Below are 15,581 nucleotides of genomic sequence, written 5' to 3'. Positions count from 1 at the left end.
GCAAGCCGTGGAAAAGATCATGACAGGGCTCGGGCTCGGTCCCTCCGAGGGTTGAGAGCAGCGTACTTTGGATGAGGCCATTGCCGGCGACTTGGTATATGTTCAGGATTCGACCGACTGGAGCCGTGTCGATCACGAACTAGGCGTTTGGTAAGGTGTTGGTAGTTAGACTTGGACTGGAAGTGTTGGAATGGTGTTGACAGGAGGAAGAGAAGTGGTGAGAGGAGAAAGATGTTGCCAGCAGGAGTCCCAGAACAGACGAGAAATAATATTTTGGGAAGCAGCACCCAAGCCCAGGGTGTGTGTGTGGTCAGGAGCGGGGCGTATGTAGCAGACTGGTGTGTCTGAATGGGATGTCTGAATTGATGCCTGTGCGATTACTATCGAGACTTGCTCTGTTCAGTGAAAGCGCACCCGGCTGGTCACTTATTCACTAGTACCTTTGAGCCACCAAACATGGCCTTGTGCCTTGGAAAGTCTAAGAGGGGGCTCAACCACAGGGAGCCAAGGCCCTGGACCGGGTTCCAACGACTTCCACCAAGCGCTACGTACTGCCATTTGTTCTGTCGTTCGGGGGGGGCTCTCCAGCCATTGAGTGGCTACGGGTGGAGATGATGCGGCAGGTCGATTGGTTCGTGGACACCCTTGTTAAGCATCCGAACTGAGTTGCAGCAGGGAAAGAGTAGCCCGTGAGAGGGAGGAGAGAGCCCAGGAGGGAGAGGAGGGGTTAGGCGGTGGTCTGTGGTAGGGTGTGTCGTTAGGTGCCGGGTGTGTCATGCGCCCAAAGTCGCAATCGGCTGGCGAACGGGGGCTGAGCACTCGATGGGCTCTATCCCATCCCCTTGTTTTCGACCTGAAGGAACGGACAGATAATATTCTGAGAAGAAGACACGAGACAGAGTTATGCCAGGCATCGCTCGCTACCCGGTATCAAAGCAAGTGACAGCGAAAGCATGCTATCAACGGACGACAGTGACCAGCTTTGAGGGGACATGCTGGCAATACAGTACTGTACATGCATACCTACCTACATACAGACAGAAGCATGTATCCCCTCAATTCCCCTCCCGTCCTGCATGAGGCGTTGTGCTTTTGCGCTGGTCCATGATTGGATTCCCCCTCACAAACTGGCACCAGTCTTTGCTTGATAAGGTATAAAACAGTGAATTGGCTCGGTTTGTGCACCATCACAAATGGTGCCAGGGTCCTGTCCGCTGCACAACGTTGTAGCCAGGGGAATAAACTAGCCGTTTCCACTGTTCCTGAAGGTTATCTGCTGCTGAGAAAGTCAGGTCCCGTCTGCACAAACGGTTCGGCGGAAGGTATAATAACAAAGGGTATCTGTCTCAACAGTCGTGATGGGTGACGCTCCTTGTTTGGCCTGGGTTTCCTGTTGGGAATCGTTAGTGGCCATTCGTGAAATTAATTAGTAAACCGCCTTTGTTGTTGCTTGATTCTGGGCTGATTCGTCACCCGACGCGTCCATGTCCTCATTGCATTGCCTGGACTCGTGGCACAATGGGTACATAATACAGTTTTGTACAGTGCCCGTCGTGAGTATGTATAAAAATATACTTGCCTTTAATCAACTCGCTGCAGTTCGCTCTCTCCATTTCCCCAACTTCCGAGACGGGTAGAGTGGACGGTGGCCCCGTGGCCTGCCGCCTGGTCTGTAGCCTGTGCCCTGTAGGCTGGAAGAGCAGCCCTGCCCGGACTGGGCGGCCCAGCAGCCAGACTCGCCAGACTTAATCGAGATGGTGATGAGCTCGCACTGGGTGGGGAGCTGAGTTGGGTTGAATGGCATGGGCCTGGGAGTGAGGAGTTGATGCTGGAGGGAAGACTGGTTTTGGGGACTGAGTGGGGTGAAATCTGGGGGATGACTGTTGTCAATGTTCGCACTGTAAGCGCTGCTTTAGAGAGAAAGGGAGAGACCGAACCGATGCCACGAATATTACATGCAATTCAATAATAGTTCAATGCGTCCCAACAAGATGAGATGATTGCGACCATGATATCGTATGCGGTGATAGCGAGATTGTCTCAGATTCTCGGGTCAAGAATTTGAGATGCGTTTCTTGAACAAGTGGCTAGTATCAATTCATCTCGTATCAGGTACCAAGCTGTCAGTGCCAGGTACTGATATAGAACCGTGCTCAGACTGATATACCATGTCAACCCTCGTATGTAATAGGCTGTCGTGCCTTATTAACTCCTTTGTTCAAGGCACTGCTGGGTTTAGAAATGAACAAATATTGATAGAGACGAGGCTCTCATGTCTCTCGTTAATGTACCAGCGTGAGACGCGTCTAATGAGACGTCTGACCAAGGATCAATGGATCTGTTTCGAGCCCTGGGTTGTGGGTGTTTTGGAAACCTGTTTCTGTAACCATCCCAACGCGTAATGCTTTTTCAAAAAGGTTATTTATGTTGTTTTATGCCTGAAGCCTAAATTATGCAGTTTCAATGTCGCTGACATCAGCGTTCCTTATTTGCTTGCTTCTCGCCAAGAGATTGAATGATTGATGACTGAGCGGCGAAGCAGCAATTCATATCCGTCACCACCACCGTGTTATTCAATCCCTGGTATGTTGTTCCATCAGAAACAATTCCTCCTATCCTCTCCTCTTACACGTGGTGATAACCCATGTTCTCTTTCCATTCAAACCTAACCCTTGCCCTGGCCCTGACTGCTGCAGTAACCTGAACGGGTTAATCCAGCCAAGTGACCAAGTGGTGATCTGATCTGATAACGCTACGGTGCTGTACAGTATGTTTTATACTCGGTGCCGGCTGGTTAGACAGAAAGTCAGATGGAAGAGAGACTTCTTCTTATTCGGCAATGGCTTGTTCTGGACGTTCCAAGGAGAAAAAAAAAAGTTGAGACCCTTCTTTTTCCAACTTTTTTTTTTTTCTTTGGTCGATCCCCAGCGATCGATGAACCATCCATGTAAACTCTTGTCAGGACCACATCCCAGGCAACTCGCAAGAGATATTGCATTGATCGCGTATAGAGTAACAGAGTTTTCCTTCGTGTCCAAAGATGCCTTGCCCGAGAGAATGAGTGTTATTGTTTCTTGGGAGTCTGATAGAATGCCTTTCTTTGAGGATGAATTATTTGATTTAGAGCTACCTAAAACGGTTAGGGCGTGTAGTTAATTTGCTAATGGGATGCATACCCCTCATTCTTAGTTTCTCGATACAGACAGAACCCGATCCACCACTACCACCAAAGAGTCGTCAGCTACAGCCACCATCACATCGCTAAAAAAGCCATCGTCAATGGAAGCAGAAAAAGGAGAGCCCTGGATTTAGCTGCCACCGCAATTTTAGGCTAGCTGGTACGGCTATTAAGGGGACAGATTAGTATTGACAGCGACTGATTGGCCATGCTAAAAGGGGCAAGAGAAGTAATGTGATTTCCTTGGTCTTTTCTATGGCATCAATGGATCCAGATTAGCCCAGATTCTCACGTAAGTAAAGTACAGAAAGGAGGCGGGTGTGAACGGTAACAAATAACTCAAGTATCCTGTCCAACGTGTCAAGATATGTGATATAGACTATCGTATGTGCATCTACGACACAATATCTTCTACGGCACTCGGCTGCAGTCATTGTCGAATCCTAGATACAGATGGTTGATCTTGGTACCGACATGCGCACTCTACAGTAGCGATGTACCCATTTACCCCTCAAACCGCCATTCCCTTCTTGGATCGCCACAGATCACAAGCACTTTCACCTGACCTAAGTGCTGCACTTCCGTCTTGCCGTCGGTCGTGTCGGGTCACAGGGGGTAGTCTACCTTGAAAAGGTATCGTACTGTGCCTACAGAGTACATGTTGAAGTATCGTGAGAATTTGGGAGGATGTGTCGCTACAACCTCTACGGGTAAAAAAAAAAAAAAAAAAGGTAGGTGGCCTGTGCTGCTGTTGTGTATTGTGGAAGGTGCAACCTCAGTCCTTGATCGCCACTGCCTCTACCGATCAGTCGAACTGCCTGCCTGAACAGCATAGGCAATCTATTATCGTCATCTCTGGCTTTTTCTTCACCTTGAACACCACTCACTATCCTCGCGGCTCGAGACCATCAATAAACATGTTGACAGTCCCTCTAAACACTCACAATCCATCACACGTTCCTGACTATCTTACGGGGCACTTCCGTCTTGAGATAGCATGCGACGATCCCTAATATAAATCCCAGTTCCTATCGGAAAAAAGTCTACCAATAACGAGAGCCTATTCAGTGCCAATTTTCCAATTATCAAGCTTCAACACGTGGAGTTGATGCTTCAAAGATCAATCCGAATGGCTGCAGTGCATTCCTTCGATTCCTTTGTCAAATTGGCTTTCAGATACGAAGACAACAATTCAAGTTTTGAGATCGTAACGACGTCATCAGAGTGTGTGTTCCCCTGGCCAAAAGGTACTAAGGTAACAAACAGATACTCGTTCAGGATTACCTATGCCCTGAACCCTTTCACCTCGTCAAGTATCGATTGCACATTGACTTTTTGCAAATTTCATACCTACAACTTCACTCAATGATGTAATTCTGACAGGCAAATGAACAGTCGACTACCACTCAGTGACCAACACTGATGTTGAGTGAAAAAAAGACTGGTTCCTTTTAATTAAAATGACAAAGACTCCATAAGAGTGGAATTCCTAGTCTCCTAGGACAAGACCGCATTGGGGGTGCTTTGAGCTTACATGGACAAAGGCCAATCAGACTCGATACACATTCCTCCACATTCTGTCAATCTCGATCCTGTCTTGAGACAGAAAAAAAAAGATTGTGAGAAACAAGCACTCGCATCCATTCACTGCTGTGCGAGTATACCATTATTGGCCAGTAGGCTTCCCAACAGTGAGACATTGGCACGAGGACAGACGATACTTCACTGTACGCCACTACAGTATCTGCCCAGTCCTGTCCAGAATCAGACTGTCGTCGGCAACAGTATTGAATCGCTCGCATTACCGGCTCTGCAGCCGAGCCTGCGATGACGATCCGGGGATCACTGATCGTGAAAGCACAAGCACTGGGCCTTTGAAAGAGCCGCCGCTTCCAGAGGCCCGCTGTCCGCTACACACACTACTATAGCGCACTACAAAGCACCACAGACAGTGCTGTACGGTACAAGAAGAGTCTTACCTAGTCTGGCTCATGACAGCTGGAGCCGGGTGGATATCTGGACCGTCTTAGTGTCAGAAGCAGTAACACGCAGTTTGGCAACCAACCAACCCAACAACGACCTCTCTTGGACTCTTCCGTTCTCTAGGGGCAGAAGACCTAACACTAATCCAAATAGGATCGGTACCATTGGAATGGTCGGTGACGACTTGCTTTCTCTACGCTTGTGTTTGCATGAATGAATGCATGAATTGATCGAGAATGAGACCTCATCATTCACCAGTATTCGGACCTTTGGATCCGCTTGAAAGGATCTCAACCAGTTACAGAATCCTCGGCCGGTTATTGTTTGACGATTGTACAGCACATACATAGACGACCTATGGTAAAGTCTGTACAGCATCGGCACTTACATTATGATCCCGCCAGTTGTTTAGCGGTACAGAGCGGCTGCGAGCCCGAATACCATCTCCGCCAAATGCCGCCAAATGCCATTTGTGCTTCTGTCGCCGAGACTTTCTTTCCCCGCCTTATGAATTAATTACTCCTCTCCTCTATCACGACGCCCGCCTCGCTGGGCTGGACTGGGTCCTGCTGATATCTGTGGCACAGTTAGTACGCCCCACGGACAGAATACGCACAGGGGCGTGCTCGAACCTCGACAGGGATTCAAAGAGCTGTGGATATGGATGTTCCTATCTTGATAAGAATGCGGAATTTCATGCCTCGTTAACTGGATACAGGCAGTGACAAAGGATGTCTGAAAGATGCCTCCATGTTGTCTGTGACTCTCGCCGTTACGGGCACGAGCGATTCCGAGAGGGCAACATCAGCAAGGTTGTATCATCACGGCAAGGCACTGCTCGATACTGTTCCTGAGCTGTGCTGTGCTGTTCCTGCATAGCATGACATGGGAGCTGCCCAGTCCACGTGGTTTCATATCATTGTGTTTAGGATTCTTTTGCATTCTGGTTGAGGTCTTGAGACATGGCAAGGATTCCATTGATGGGATCGTCTGGCCAAACTACTAAAGACAGAGCAGAAGCTACGGGTTGTTAGCCTGTCCCTTCCCGAGATCAGCAATGCTTGTCGGTGCCGGACTGGGCCAGGGACAGGTTAGAAGACGGGATGAATGGAATGCTGGTTGGGTTTGGAGCCCTACAACGGGTGGACGGGTGCCCGAATTCCTTTTGCTCAGATTCCAGAAACAATGAATAGCTCGGCTAGCCTTTGTGGCTTGGAGATTGATGGCGTCTTGCAGGTCAATTTTGAGATTGTGGCTTCAATTTCCTGGACGGATATCCCGCAGGATTCACCATTTGAAGGCGTTCGTGACGTGCTTCCCAATGGGCAGATAAGCTCAACAGAGGTTGACACTCACAATTGCCCATTTGACCAAGACGTGCTTGGAGATCTACAGCATCTTGCTTGATAAGGGCACCAAGCCTCGGATACCAACGAGTAGGCACGTATCTTTCGTGGGTGGTTGGTTAAGCGAAGGATCATGGCCGATGTCGGAGCGCTCGATGACAAAGTGTTGAGCTTCTTTGACGACGTCTATGTGATTTCATGGGATCACAGTGGATATGCATGGCTGATTTGTTTATTGAAGTATATTCCTCTGTACAGATCATGCTGTGGGGGCTCAATGATTTGTTCTCTGAATTGTGTTGACGTGAGTGGGAAGAGAGGGCTTGCTCTCGCACACCCTGGCTTGTCACAGAATCAGGATACTGAGAAGGATCTACAGGATGAATGTGTTTGATCTAGATTGGTTCAGATATGCCAGATCTCGGTACCTGCGAAGCCTGTCTCTCAAGGTTGAAGCCCTTCCTTGAACACTTTTGACAATGTCGATCATTAATCATGACATCAACTTGCAGTTCAAGCCACGACAACAAAACATACTTTTTTATTGAAGGACGGCCATACTCGAATCATGATTTTATTATCTTGGAAGAGTTTGAAGTCGTGATAACTTGGAATGACTTATATATACACGTGAAAGAGAAGCAAATCGTTCATAGCAACATAGCTCATAGTCAATCTATCAAGATCTACAGTTTAGTTCATGTACCCCGCGGATTAGAGCATTCTAATTTAGGTAGTTTCGATTTACAGCGGGCGCTGGACTAATTCTTATGTCCAAATCCGTTGACACATGAAAAAAGACCGCAAGTCGGCTCGTCGCACTCAAGTTAGGTCAAAGATAAATAAAGTTGTAAGTAGGAGGCGGATTTGTCTGAGAGACATAGAGACAACACCATTATGAAACTCATCATGTCGGACAAAGTACAGTCACTAGGTTAGGTATAGGTAGTACTATAGTTTAAAAGCTCATCCCCCACGTTTCTTAATCCGTCGGTGGCTTGGTCGTTTTGAGAATTTTAGATTTTCTTCCTCTCATCTTGACTTTTTATTGTTATAGAGATTTGAAGTTTATCTTGTTTGTTATTGCTACGACCACAACAACAACAGCAACCCTGTTCATAACTACCTGGGTTGTCTGGCATTATAACAGCCACCTTGTCTTAATCTCAATACTACATACTATCACTACAACAACAAAACAACTATGACTGCTGATCAAGACGTGTACCGCAAGACCGGGCGAGGTGGAGCAGGCAATTACGTTGTCCAAAACAAGGCTGACGATGCCGACAAGGTAAAGCTCACCGCCAATACTCCTTTTATCCTCATACTCAAACCCCCTCAGGATCTCGAAGCTCAAAGCCTAGCCACCGACGAAGTGCCCCCTCCAGACCGCGCAACAGCCAACGTCCCAGCGCGCGCTGGACGCGGCGGATCCGGCAACTACGTCAACCCATCAGACCTACCTGATGCGGCCGAGCAGGATGAGATGGCTAGAAAGACGGCTGCTGCGGTGAACGCGAGTCTTATGAAGAACCAGGCTGTCCGGGGAGGCGGGCTGGGCGGTCGCGGAGGCGCGGGGAACTGGAAGCATGCTATTTCTTTCGAGGAGGAGGAGAGGATGAGGGAAGAGGAGAAGTCGAGGGGGGAGGCGCTGGAGAAGAAGGTTAGGGAGACGGTTGAGAAGGGGTTGAAGATGCCTGAGAAGGTGCATCATGGACCTCAGCATGTGAAGCGTAATGAGGATTGATTGTGTTTGGATTATAGTGTAGGAATAGTATGAGATCATTCGAGTTTGAGTAACTGAGTAATTTAATGGATCTTGAATTGCATTATTAAGAAACTGTGTTTATATCTCTTAACTTATACTTATGCTACGCAACCTTTCTTTCCCCGCCAAGTCCTCTCCGTGATCCATAATTCATTCATGCACAAATATATCTTATAAATGACCCTCAAAAGGTCCTTGGAATCTCTACTTCCCTAGACAACTTGAGAGCAATCGAGCTAAGCTCATCCAAGCCCATAATCTCTTCTCCCAAAACAGGCAACTCAAAGAGGTCAAAGTCCGAGTCGCATACCGTTCCCTTGTCCGGGAGTGTTCCATTCTGGAAGTACTCTCGCACGTAACGGACCGAGCAAGTTGAGGGTGCTGCGAGAGAGCAATGCTGCAAAGTATAAGTTAGTTTCATATTTGTAGCGAGAAGGTTCAAGATGCCTTACCCCGTATGCGTTCTGGGTGAGGACAACTGAGCTTGGGAACTTGACTGAGTTGTTAAATGCGCTTTGCAGAGGTGTGACATTATCGGCTGTGTTGCCGATGTAAAGAATAGGGTGCGCAGTATCGCCCCTAAAGTCGTCTACTCAATATGTTAGCATCTTCGCCTTATACACATCCCTGGACGGGAGTTGGAGATGCTTACCATCTGTAAACTCCCACTTCGGCCTCGTCTTTCGTCCGATACAAGAAACGCGGAAATTGGCATTGGCTGCACCAGCCCAGCGACTCTTGTTTGTAATTCTGTCAAAGTACTCTGCAATTTCCTCCGGGGACTCGTTCGCAGCTTTTGAATCGGAGCACATGATGGCAGGGAAAGCATCGAGTTCCATTGGCGTCTCGAAAGGCGTTGTAGCAGGAGTATCTCCAAGCTCACATAGACCCCCTTGTGCCTTGTTATCGCTCATCTCCAGGACCATTTCGTAGAAAGGCACTCCGTCGCCTTTCTCCAGAGCGGCAAACACACGAGCCAGTTGAGGAAACTTGACGATCGGGGCATAGATACAAGTCTGAATGAGGCGCTGAAGATTCGAGTAGGAGATTAGAAAGGGTAGTTCAGGACCTGAGTCTTGAGACCATGCGGGGAGCAGAACTGGTGACTTCTTGAGGTGAGCGAGGAGATCGCCTCGGCGCTTCTCAATGGCCTGGGGAGATTCGGCGTGAAATGCGCACTTGAGAGGTCCGACTTTGTGGCATGCTGTATCAAATGCGTCGAAAATCTTGTCTGTATCAGTGACAAAGTTTCCGTGATCCAAGTGGAACCAGTCATGATAGTCAACGTTTCCTAAGTCCTTGGTTAATCATGATGAAGGAGGGTCGATATCACTAAGGGACTTACCATCACTGACAAGTCTCTCTACCCGTTCAGGATACAGTCCAGCAAACACACCACCAAGGATAGTACCGTAACTGAAGCCCCAATAACGAAGCTTCTCGTTACCCGTCTTGTCGAGAATCTCCAGCATATCTCTAGCGATGGATGCGGTTCCAATGAACTGCATGAGACCCATGTCCTCCATTGCCGACTCGCATGCGCCCGAGTAGGCTGTAGCTCGGGCGTAAGCATCGTAGATAAGACCAGGGTGTTCATCAGCTACAGGTGTTTCTTGGAGAGACCAAAGTCGTCGCCTTTGAGATGAACCCCAGCACTCCATACGGGGTGTAGAAACTCCAACTGGAAACGATCAGCATTTTTGCTTGGGTGGTGGTTTGAAGGTATAACTCACCTCCTCGAGGGTCGAAACTGATAACATCCTAGAACAGTGAGTATACTGAGCTGATTCTGGGCGTCACATAGACTTACGTGGTTGTCGCCTACGATTGCTTGTAGAATATGACCCTCGCGCTTCACAAAGGTGATTCCTGAACCTCCAGGACCCTGGTATCACATGTAAGTATATATGACAAGCAACTAAAGAAAAACCATACTCCAGGGTTAATGAATAGCGGTGAAACTTTATTGTTCTTGGATTTGGCTGGTAGTTTGATAACTCCAAGTACCACGCGCTTTCTATCAGAAGGGTTGAGCCAGTCCATGGGAACCTGGATATATGCCATTAGAATGTATCATGAGCACTGGGGGAGAAATTACTCACGTCGAGCCTTGCACATTCAAACTTGTCATAACAAGACTCCCATCGTAGGTCTCGTCGTGGTTTGATCTGTCATTATGTTAGAGATCTGTTCGTAGTGTCGTAAATTATGTCCTTGCATCGTTCCAAGTCCATGGCTTCTCTGTGGGCTCCTCAATATGGTTTGGTACAGGGTGAGGGCGGTGGTGGAAGAAGCCGATAAGACAAACAGCAGCCAAAAGTCCCAACACAGTAGAAACATTGGATTTACGCGGGCGCTGCTGAAGGCGGTCTCTTAATAGAGGCATTGCCTCTGAAGTCGTCTTTTCATTCATGGCGAAGAGGGGTCTGTTCGAAGAGTCGAGGCTGGATAAGCCCAATTGTCACTTAAAGTTGTAAACCGCCCAACATAAAAACGATAAAATAAACCGACAAAATAGGGAGAAGGGTGAGGGTAAGTTCAGGAAGAAAGAAACTGGACCGTTGTGCCTCTAAAGTCTATCTTACGAATCGTTAGCTTTTGCCTAAGACATGCCTGCAGGACGGGATGGATGATAAGCCAGATCAGCGGTGCAAAGAGAGACAATGATTGATCAACCATGGACCCGGCAAACACCGCCCAAGACATCATCCCTTTTTCAGCTCTCAACATCCAAGTTGGGCTTGCCTTACAGGGCAGAGATCTTTTCTTACGACGCTCAGATCTAGGCTTACTAGGTAGCTTACGCCGTCCTATCACGTAGCACTTGATTCCAATTGCCTATTCCAGGACAGCGTCAAGAGTTATGAGATGCATCCATTTCAGTTTTCCCTGATCGTCGTCTTAACCACCAATGGCCCCTCTCCACGGCTAAACTCCCTGGGACAAACATACTTGGTTAACCTTGTTTTATTAAGTGACCTCTTTTTCAAAAGTTGGTTCTATAACATTGATGATGATAATAGCCTGCCTGTCCAAATCATTCGAAAGCGTCCCGTACTGAACGCTCCGGAATGAGAATGACAAAAGGTCAACCCGGACTTGCTCGTTGGGATACAGATAATTGGGAAACACAAATCATTCCGTCAAAAACAACAGGTCACATCCAACTCTTTCTTTCTTGGGTGCGCGCGCTCTGCATGACGAAGAAAAATGCTTTCTCTCTATAGTATCCCAACGCCGTGGTATGCCTTCGAATCAAAAACACCCATAACGCCCTTGTCTCGTAGACCTTTTTTGCTTTCGCTGTCTTAGTAGCCCGCCTCCGCGCGTGGACATGTTGCATCAACTTTTTCTATTTATCCACCGACAATGACTTTTTTCGTTCAGTCTTCCATGTCGACATCACCCATCTCATCATCGTCGTCCTCGTCGTCATCCTCTTCGTCTTCATCGTCAAACATGCCGCTCTCGCCCTCCTCGTCATCGTCCTCGTCGTCGTCGACCTCGAGAGCAATGGCGACTCTCTTCTTCTCGCCACCGAAAGCCTTGGACTTCTGGCGCTCGGGCTCCATCTCCTCGATATCCTCCTCGGTCAAGCCCAGCTCGCGCAGGCGCTTCTTCTCGCTGCCGCGCATGCGGGGCAGGAGGTGCTCGTTCTCAGCGACGAGCTTGCGGGCGGTGGCAAGCTCACGCTCACGCTTGCCAGCCATGCGCTTCTTGTAGAAGACGCGCTCGCGACGTTGACGGATCTCGGACACGCGCTCCATGGCCTTGAGGGTCTTGCCCATGAGCTCTCGGTCGTAGCGGACGGGAACGTTGCGGCGGGCGGCGAACTGCAGAGTAGAGTCGACCGTCATCTCCTTGCCGGCGGCCTTACGGAAGGCCTTTGTCCACTTGAGCTTGCGAGGGTTTCGCTTCATCTTGAACTGTGGAGGTAGCAGTGTTAGCGGTGTGAGGTCTGAGGCAGGTCGCAACGTTGCTGTAGACGTACGTTCTTGTGGCACTTGCTGCGGCAGAATCTAAAGACTCGGGCATCGTTGCGCACAAAGGTGATACCCTTGCTGGGGTAAGCAGGGCGACTGCAAAAGTAACAGGTTTCGATTCTAGAGTAATTCGTTAGTGACAGTTCAAGGTAGAGCTGAGGCCTCGATATCGTAGATGCTCGGCCTCCAAGAGGATAACCTTGACAAGTATATCCTCGACCGAGACAAGCATCCAGTAAAGAGTCCATCCATGTCCAACAACTTACCTCATTTTGTATGGGTGGTGGTCTATAAGACCAAAACAACTTCAATTCAGCTTCCCACCCCACTGGTTTTGAGGTATCCCGAACTTTTTTTCGCTCTAAAGATTTTTTTGTCCCCAGGCGCCATCTAAGCTTATCGATAACAACCCCGGACAAACATGAATCCGATAGTCGCCGGTCCGCGCCGGAGTCTCTTGAAAACTTTCCCTGATTTGCCCTCCGGGTCCCATTTGCCTCACCCAAATTACGTCTGTTTAGACCGAAATCACTATTCAAAATGGCTTCTGTTATGGCATGGGGCGCCGGCGCTGCCGTCGCGGCCTTTTTGGTACGAGGTCAAGGAAAACGGATATCAAATTCTGGTCACTAACAGCTTTTTGCAGGGTCGAGCTGGTCTGGTCGCATGGAGACGCTCACGAGGTGGTGTTGGAGCCATGGGCAAGGCTTTCTACAAGGGTGGTTTTGAGGCCAAGATGACCAAGAAGGAGGCTACTCTGATTCTGTCGCTCAAGTACGTTTTTGCCAACTCTGCTGCATCTAACAACGCACTAACATCCCACTCAGCGAGCGAGCCATTACCAAGGACAAGGTCCGCAAGGCCCACCGAACCCTCATGCTTCTCAACCATCCCGATCGAGGCGGCAGCCCTTACCTTGCGACAAAGGTGAACGAGGCCAAGGAGTTCCTGGACAAGAACGGTTAAATCTTATGAACTCGACAAAACACTCGTTCGAGTTCTCGATATTCGGATCCGTCAGAATCGATTTATGAGCTTTACAAAAAACATAATCAACGACTAGGGTCTGGCGTGGGCATATGGCCGCGTGTGTATAGTGTACACTACTTGTTTCCATAGCGATGGCGTTTGTTGGGTTTAAGAGGAGGCTCTTTGGGGTCAGGTGATGGGATATGCCGTCGTTAAGCTATCTAGGCTGAATGTCGTATGAATACAGGGCCAATCGACCCGTTCTCTCCTCATGCTACTTTCTGTGACCCAAGGTCACAATTACAAAAGAATATTTACATACCATCCGGCCTCTGTCTGGTCTGGTGGGCCCAAACGAGGATTCATCATTCAGTCAACCTTGTTAAGCATTTCGTTGCTCTGTTGCTCGTTCCCATTGACCTCTACCACCGCAATTCCTAGCATGGCGCAGAGCGTGTAGTGGGCATCATTTCCGGCGTTGTGCAGATTCTTGTTTGGAATGTTCAGATCGTTGAGTACGGTGACGAGGCCTCGTCCATTGGTTGAGCTGCACCAAGCTTGGTGCATGCCCTGGGTGTCGATAGGCTCTCTCAGTCCTGCAAGGGCTCGGAGATCTATACCTATATCGTTGAAGTAGGTGATGTCTTGTCGCACATCATGCCCAACGACGACAAGTTCCCGTTGAGAGGAAATATAGGGGTTAAAGATGCTCATGATGACTTCTTGAAGCTCGTCCTTGTAAGGGAATACGCTATTCCTATCGAACAGTCAGTGCCACGCAAAATCACGAGCGGAGTCATGCATGCTTACCCAAAGTCAAAAGAGTCAGGGCACCCCTTGACAAATTGGTAGTTTCGTAAACTGGCATACTCATGCACTCGAAGATGATGAGTCTTGATCATAGGCCACCAACCACGACCAGCATCCTTAGGGTGAACGCCTTTGATGTCCCGTGTGTCCAGGATAGAAATCCCAACTTCAGAGATAGGGTTTGGCTTACGTTCAATGGCTTCAACGTCGACACAGATGAAAACGATGTCGTGGCCATCCGGATCTCCCGCAAGACCCAAGTAGCCCAATGTGTTGCGCAGCATTTGGTCCCTGTGACGCTTCTTCTTCGCAGCCTTGTCTGGATCTGCCGTCCTCTTTGGTGCGAAGCCGGACTTAACGATTCGCATCTTGGACCTCCAGGTGAGCTTTTGCGGTGCCGAGGCAGCTTCGAAGGATCTGACGTCTTCGGGGTCGACTGCAGGCCACGGCCGGATGTCAAGAGAGGTCGCATCCAAAGATCGTCTCAAGTAACGAGGACGAGGGGTGCCGCCTTCACCAAACTTCATGTAGAACTTGTCCTTGTTCATGGGACAAACAGGGATTCTGAGGAAAGTGTTCAGTTTGAGATTGATTTCTTCGAGGAAAACCTCGAACTGGGCGGATGGAATCAAGAGGTACGGGTCTCTGGCTGGCTCAATCGGGTCATGAAGATAGAAACTTGCAAAGTTAGTAACGAGAACGTAACAACAAGAGATGCTCTTACAAGTCCCAAGTTCGGCCCTTGAGAATTTCAGTGAAAAATGGCTTCACCTGTTACAGAATTAGCCACTGAAGAGTAAGATCGTAGCTGGTAGCACGTACACGAGGCTTGTTGGCCTTGCCGATGAAACGTTCGGGATACGACACGACGACCTTAAACGGACAGAAAGCAAAGTCCTTGTGAACGGGCTGGCCGATGCGAAAAGCAGCGTTGTCGAAGGCTTTTTCCTTATTACCTTTGAGCAGGCCTTGTCTGGCGGCATCAGCATCGGCTCGCAGCTGTTCCTGGGAGGCCTGCTCTCTAGCTGCAAGCCGCTCCTCGTTCCGGATGTACTCATCATCCATCACCATTCCGAAGCTATTCCCAAGGCCATTTGCAGCGGAACCATCTGTTGTGTTGTCTTCGTGTGGCGTTTCAGCAAGCTTCACGCCGTTGCCCAAAAGCTCCTGCAGCTTCTCCAAGCGGCTTTGTAGGTCCGACATCGCTGGTATTCTCTGCAAGGCAGGAAAAGGCGACGAAAGGAAAAGAAATCAAAAGAACTATCGGAGAAACGCTTCTGAAAGAGAGAGAATAAAATAAAAACGTAGCGAGGATGAAAGGTAGTGCAGCTTTAAAGGCGGGAAGGAAGCCTTCGTGCGGCAGGTGTGCTGTGAGGGAGGAAAAAAGGGCAGATGAGAAATGCCTTTTTGGGCTTATTTGTCACGGCTCAAACGATTCACTGATGTTAACACCCGCCTTTAAAATGTGAAAACAAAAGGGCAGTGTTGCCTTGAAATAGATGTCAAACGGTAAGTGATTGCTGTCACTGCGACTACCAATA

General features: G+C 48.8%; 6 protein-coding genes across 6 annotated transcripts; 3 read left to right on the top strand and 3 right to left on the bottom strand.

The window, feature by feature from the left end:
* Window positions 1-1,484: 1,484 nt before the first annotated feature.
* FGSG_12972 (uncharacterized protein) lies at window positions 1,485-2,000 on the top strand (the record flags this gene model as incomplete). The annotated part of the gene is given in 4 exon segments (XM_011328062.1): window positions 1,485-1,553; window positions 1,600-1,668; window positions 1,691-1,900; window positions 1,917-2,000. 4 exon segments carry the CDS (start codon window positions 1,485-1,487, stop codon window positions 1,998-2,000), a joined length of 432 nt encoding a protein of 143 aa, XP_011326364.1.
* Window positions 2,001-7,686: 5,686 nt separating this feature from the next.
* FGSG_06726 (uncharacterized protein) lies at window positions 7,687-8,325 on the top strand. Its single transcript, XM_011328061.1, has 2 exons — window positions 7,687-7,801; window positions 7,853-8,325. Exons 1-2 carry the CDS (start codon window positions 7,712-7,714, stop codon window positions 8,255-8,257), a joined length of 495 nt encoding a protein of 164 aa, XP_011326363.1. The 5' UTR covers window positions 7,687-7,711; the 3' UTR covers window positions 8,258-8,325.
* A 30-nt stretch (window positions 8,326-8,355) lies between these two features.
* FGSG_06725 (uncharacterized protein) lies at window positions 8,356-10,691 on the bottom strand (the record flags this gene model as incomplete). The annotated part of the gene is made up of 9 exons (XM_011328060.1): window positions 8,356-8,675; window positions 8,731-8,867; window positions 8,931-9,569; window positions 9,624-9,959; window positions 10,012-10,039; window positions 10,089-10,163; window positions 10,214-10,327; window positions 10,381-10,446; window positions 10,587-10,691. The coding sequence occupies 9 exons, from the start codon at window positions 10,689-10,691 to the stop codon at window positions 8,463-8,465; spliced, it is 1,713 nt and encodes a 570-aa protein (XP_011326362.1). The 3' UTR covers window positions 8,356-8,462.
* A 539-nt stretch (window positions 10,692-11,230) lies between these two features.
* Window positions 11,231-12,597, bottom strand: FGSG_06724 (ribosome biogenesis protein RLP24). Its single transcript, XM_011328059.1, has 3 exons — window positions 12,528-12,597; window positions 12,270-12,381; window positions 11,231-12,204 (listed from the first exon to the last, which is right to left on the bottom strand). The coding sequence occupies exons 1-3, from the start codon at window positions 12,530-12,532 to the stop codon at window positions 11,662-11,664; spliced, it is 660 nt and encodes a 219-aa protein (XP_011326361.1). The 5' UTR covers window positions 12,533-12,597; the 3' UTR covers window positions 11,231-11,661.
* Window positions 12,598-12,761: 164 nt separating this feature from the next.
* FGSG_06723 (import inner membrane translocase subunit TIM14) lies at window positions 12,762-13,553 on the top strand. The gene is made up of 3 exons (XM_011328058.1): window positions 12,762-12,852; window positions 12,908-13,035; window positions 13,089-13,553. The coding sequence occupies exons 1-3, from the start codon at window positions 12,802-12,804 to the stop codon at window positions 13,225-13,227; spliced, it is 318 nt and encodes a 105-aa protein (XP_011326360.1). The 5' UTR covers window positions 12,762-12,801; the 3' UTR covers window positions 13,228-13,553.
* Window positions 13,554-13,599: 46 nt separating this feature from the next.
* Window positions 13,600-15,243, bottom strand: FGSG_06722 (uncharacterized protein; the record flags this gene model as incomplete). The annotated part of the gene is made up of 4 exons (XM_011328057.1): window positions 13,600-13,987; window positions 14,041-14,718; window positions 14,765-14,811; window positions 14,863-15,243. 4 exons carry the CDS (start codon window positions 15,241-15,243, stop codon window positions 13,600-13,602), a joined length of 1,494 nt encoding a protein of 497 aa, XP_011326359.1.
* Between the last annotated feature and the right edge of the window lie 338 nt (window positions 15,244-15,581).

The sequence above is a fragment of the Fusarium graminearum genome, chromosome 4 (assembly GCF_000240135.3).
Source record: "Fusarium graminearum PH-1 chromosome 4, whole genome shotgun sequence".
Classification (NCBI taxonomy): Eukaryota; Fungi; Ascomycota; class Sordariomycetes; order Hypocreales; family Nectriaceae; genus Fusarium; species Fusarium graminearum.
This window is presented reverse-complemented; position numbering and strand designations above follow the sequence as displayed.

Excerpts from the sequence above, each read along its gene's own strand:
- FGSG_06723 (XM_011328058.1), top strand. The coding sequence starts at position 12,802 with ATGGCTTCTGTTATGGCATGGGGCGCCGGCGCTGCCGTCGCGGCCTTT. Across the intron at positions 12,853-12,907 it reads CTGCCGTCGCGGCCTTTTTG|GGTCGAGCTGGTCTGGTCGC; the intron begins GTACGAGGTCAA and ends AGCTTTTTGCAG. Across the intron at positions 13,036-13,088 it reads ACTCTGATTCTGTCGCTCAA|CGAGCGAGCCATTACCAAGG; the intron begins GTACGTTTTTGC and ends CATCCCACTCAG.
- FGSG_06724 (XM_011328059.1), bottom strand. Across the intron at positions 12,205-12,269 it reads GCAGCAAGTGCCACAAGAAC|TTCAAGATGAAGCGAAACCC; the intron begins GTACGTCTACAG and ends CTACCTCCACAG.
- FGSG_06726 (XM_011328061.1), top strand. The coding sequence starts at position 7,712 with ATGACTGCTGATCAAGACGTGTACCGCAAGACCGGGCGAGGTGGAGCA. Across the intron at positions 7,802-7,852 it reads AGGCTGACGATGCCGACAAG|GATCTCGAAGCTCAAAGCCT; the intron begins GTAAAGCTCACC and ends AAACCCCCTCAG.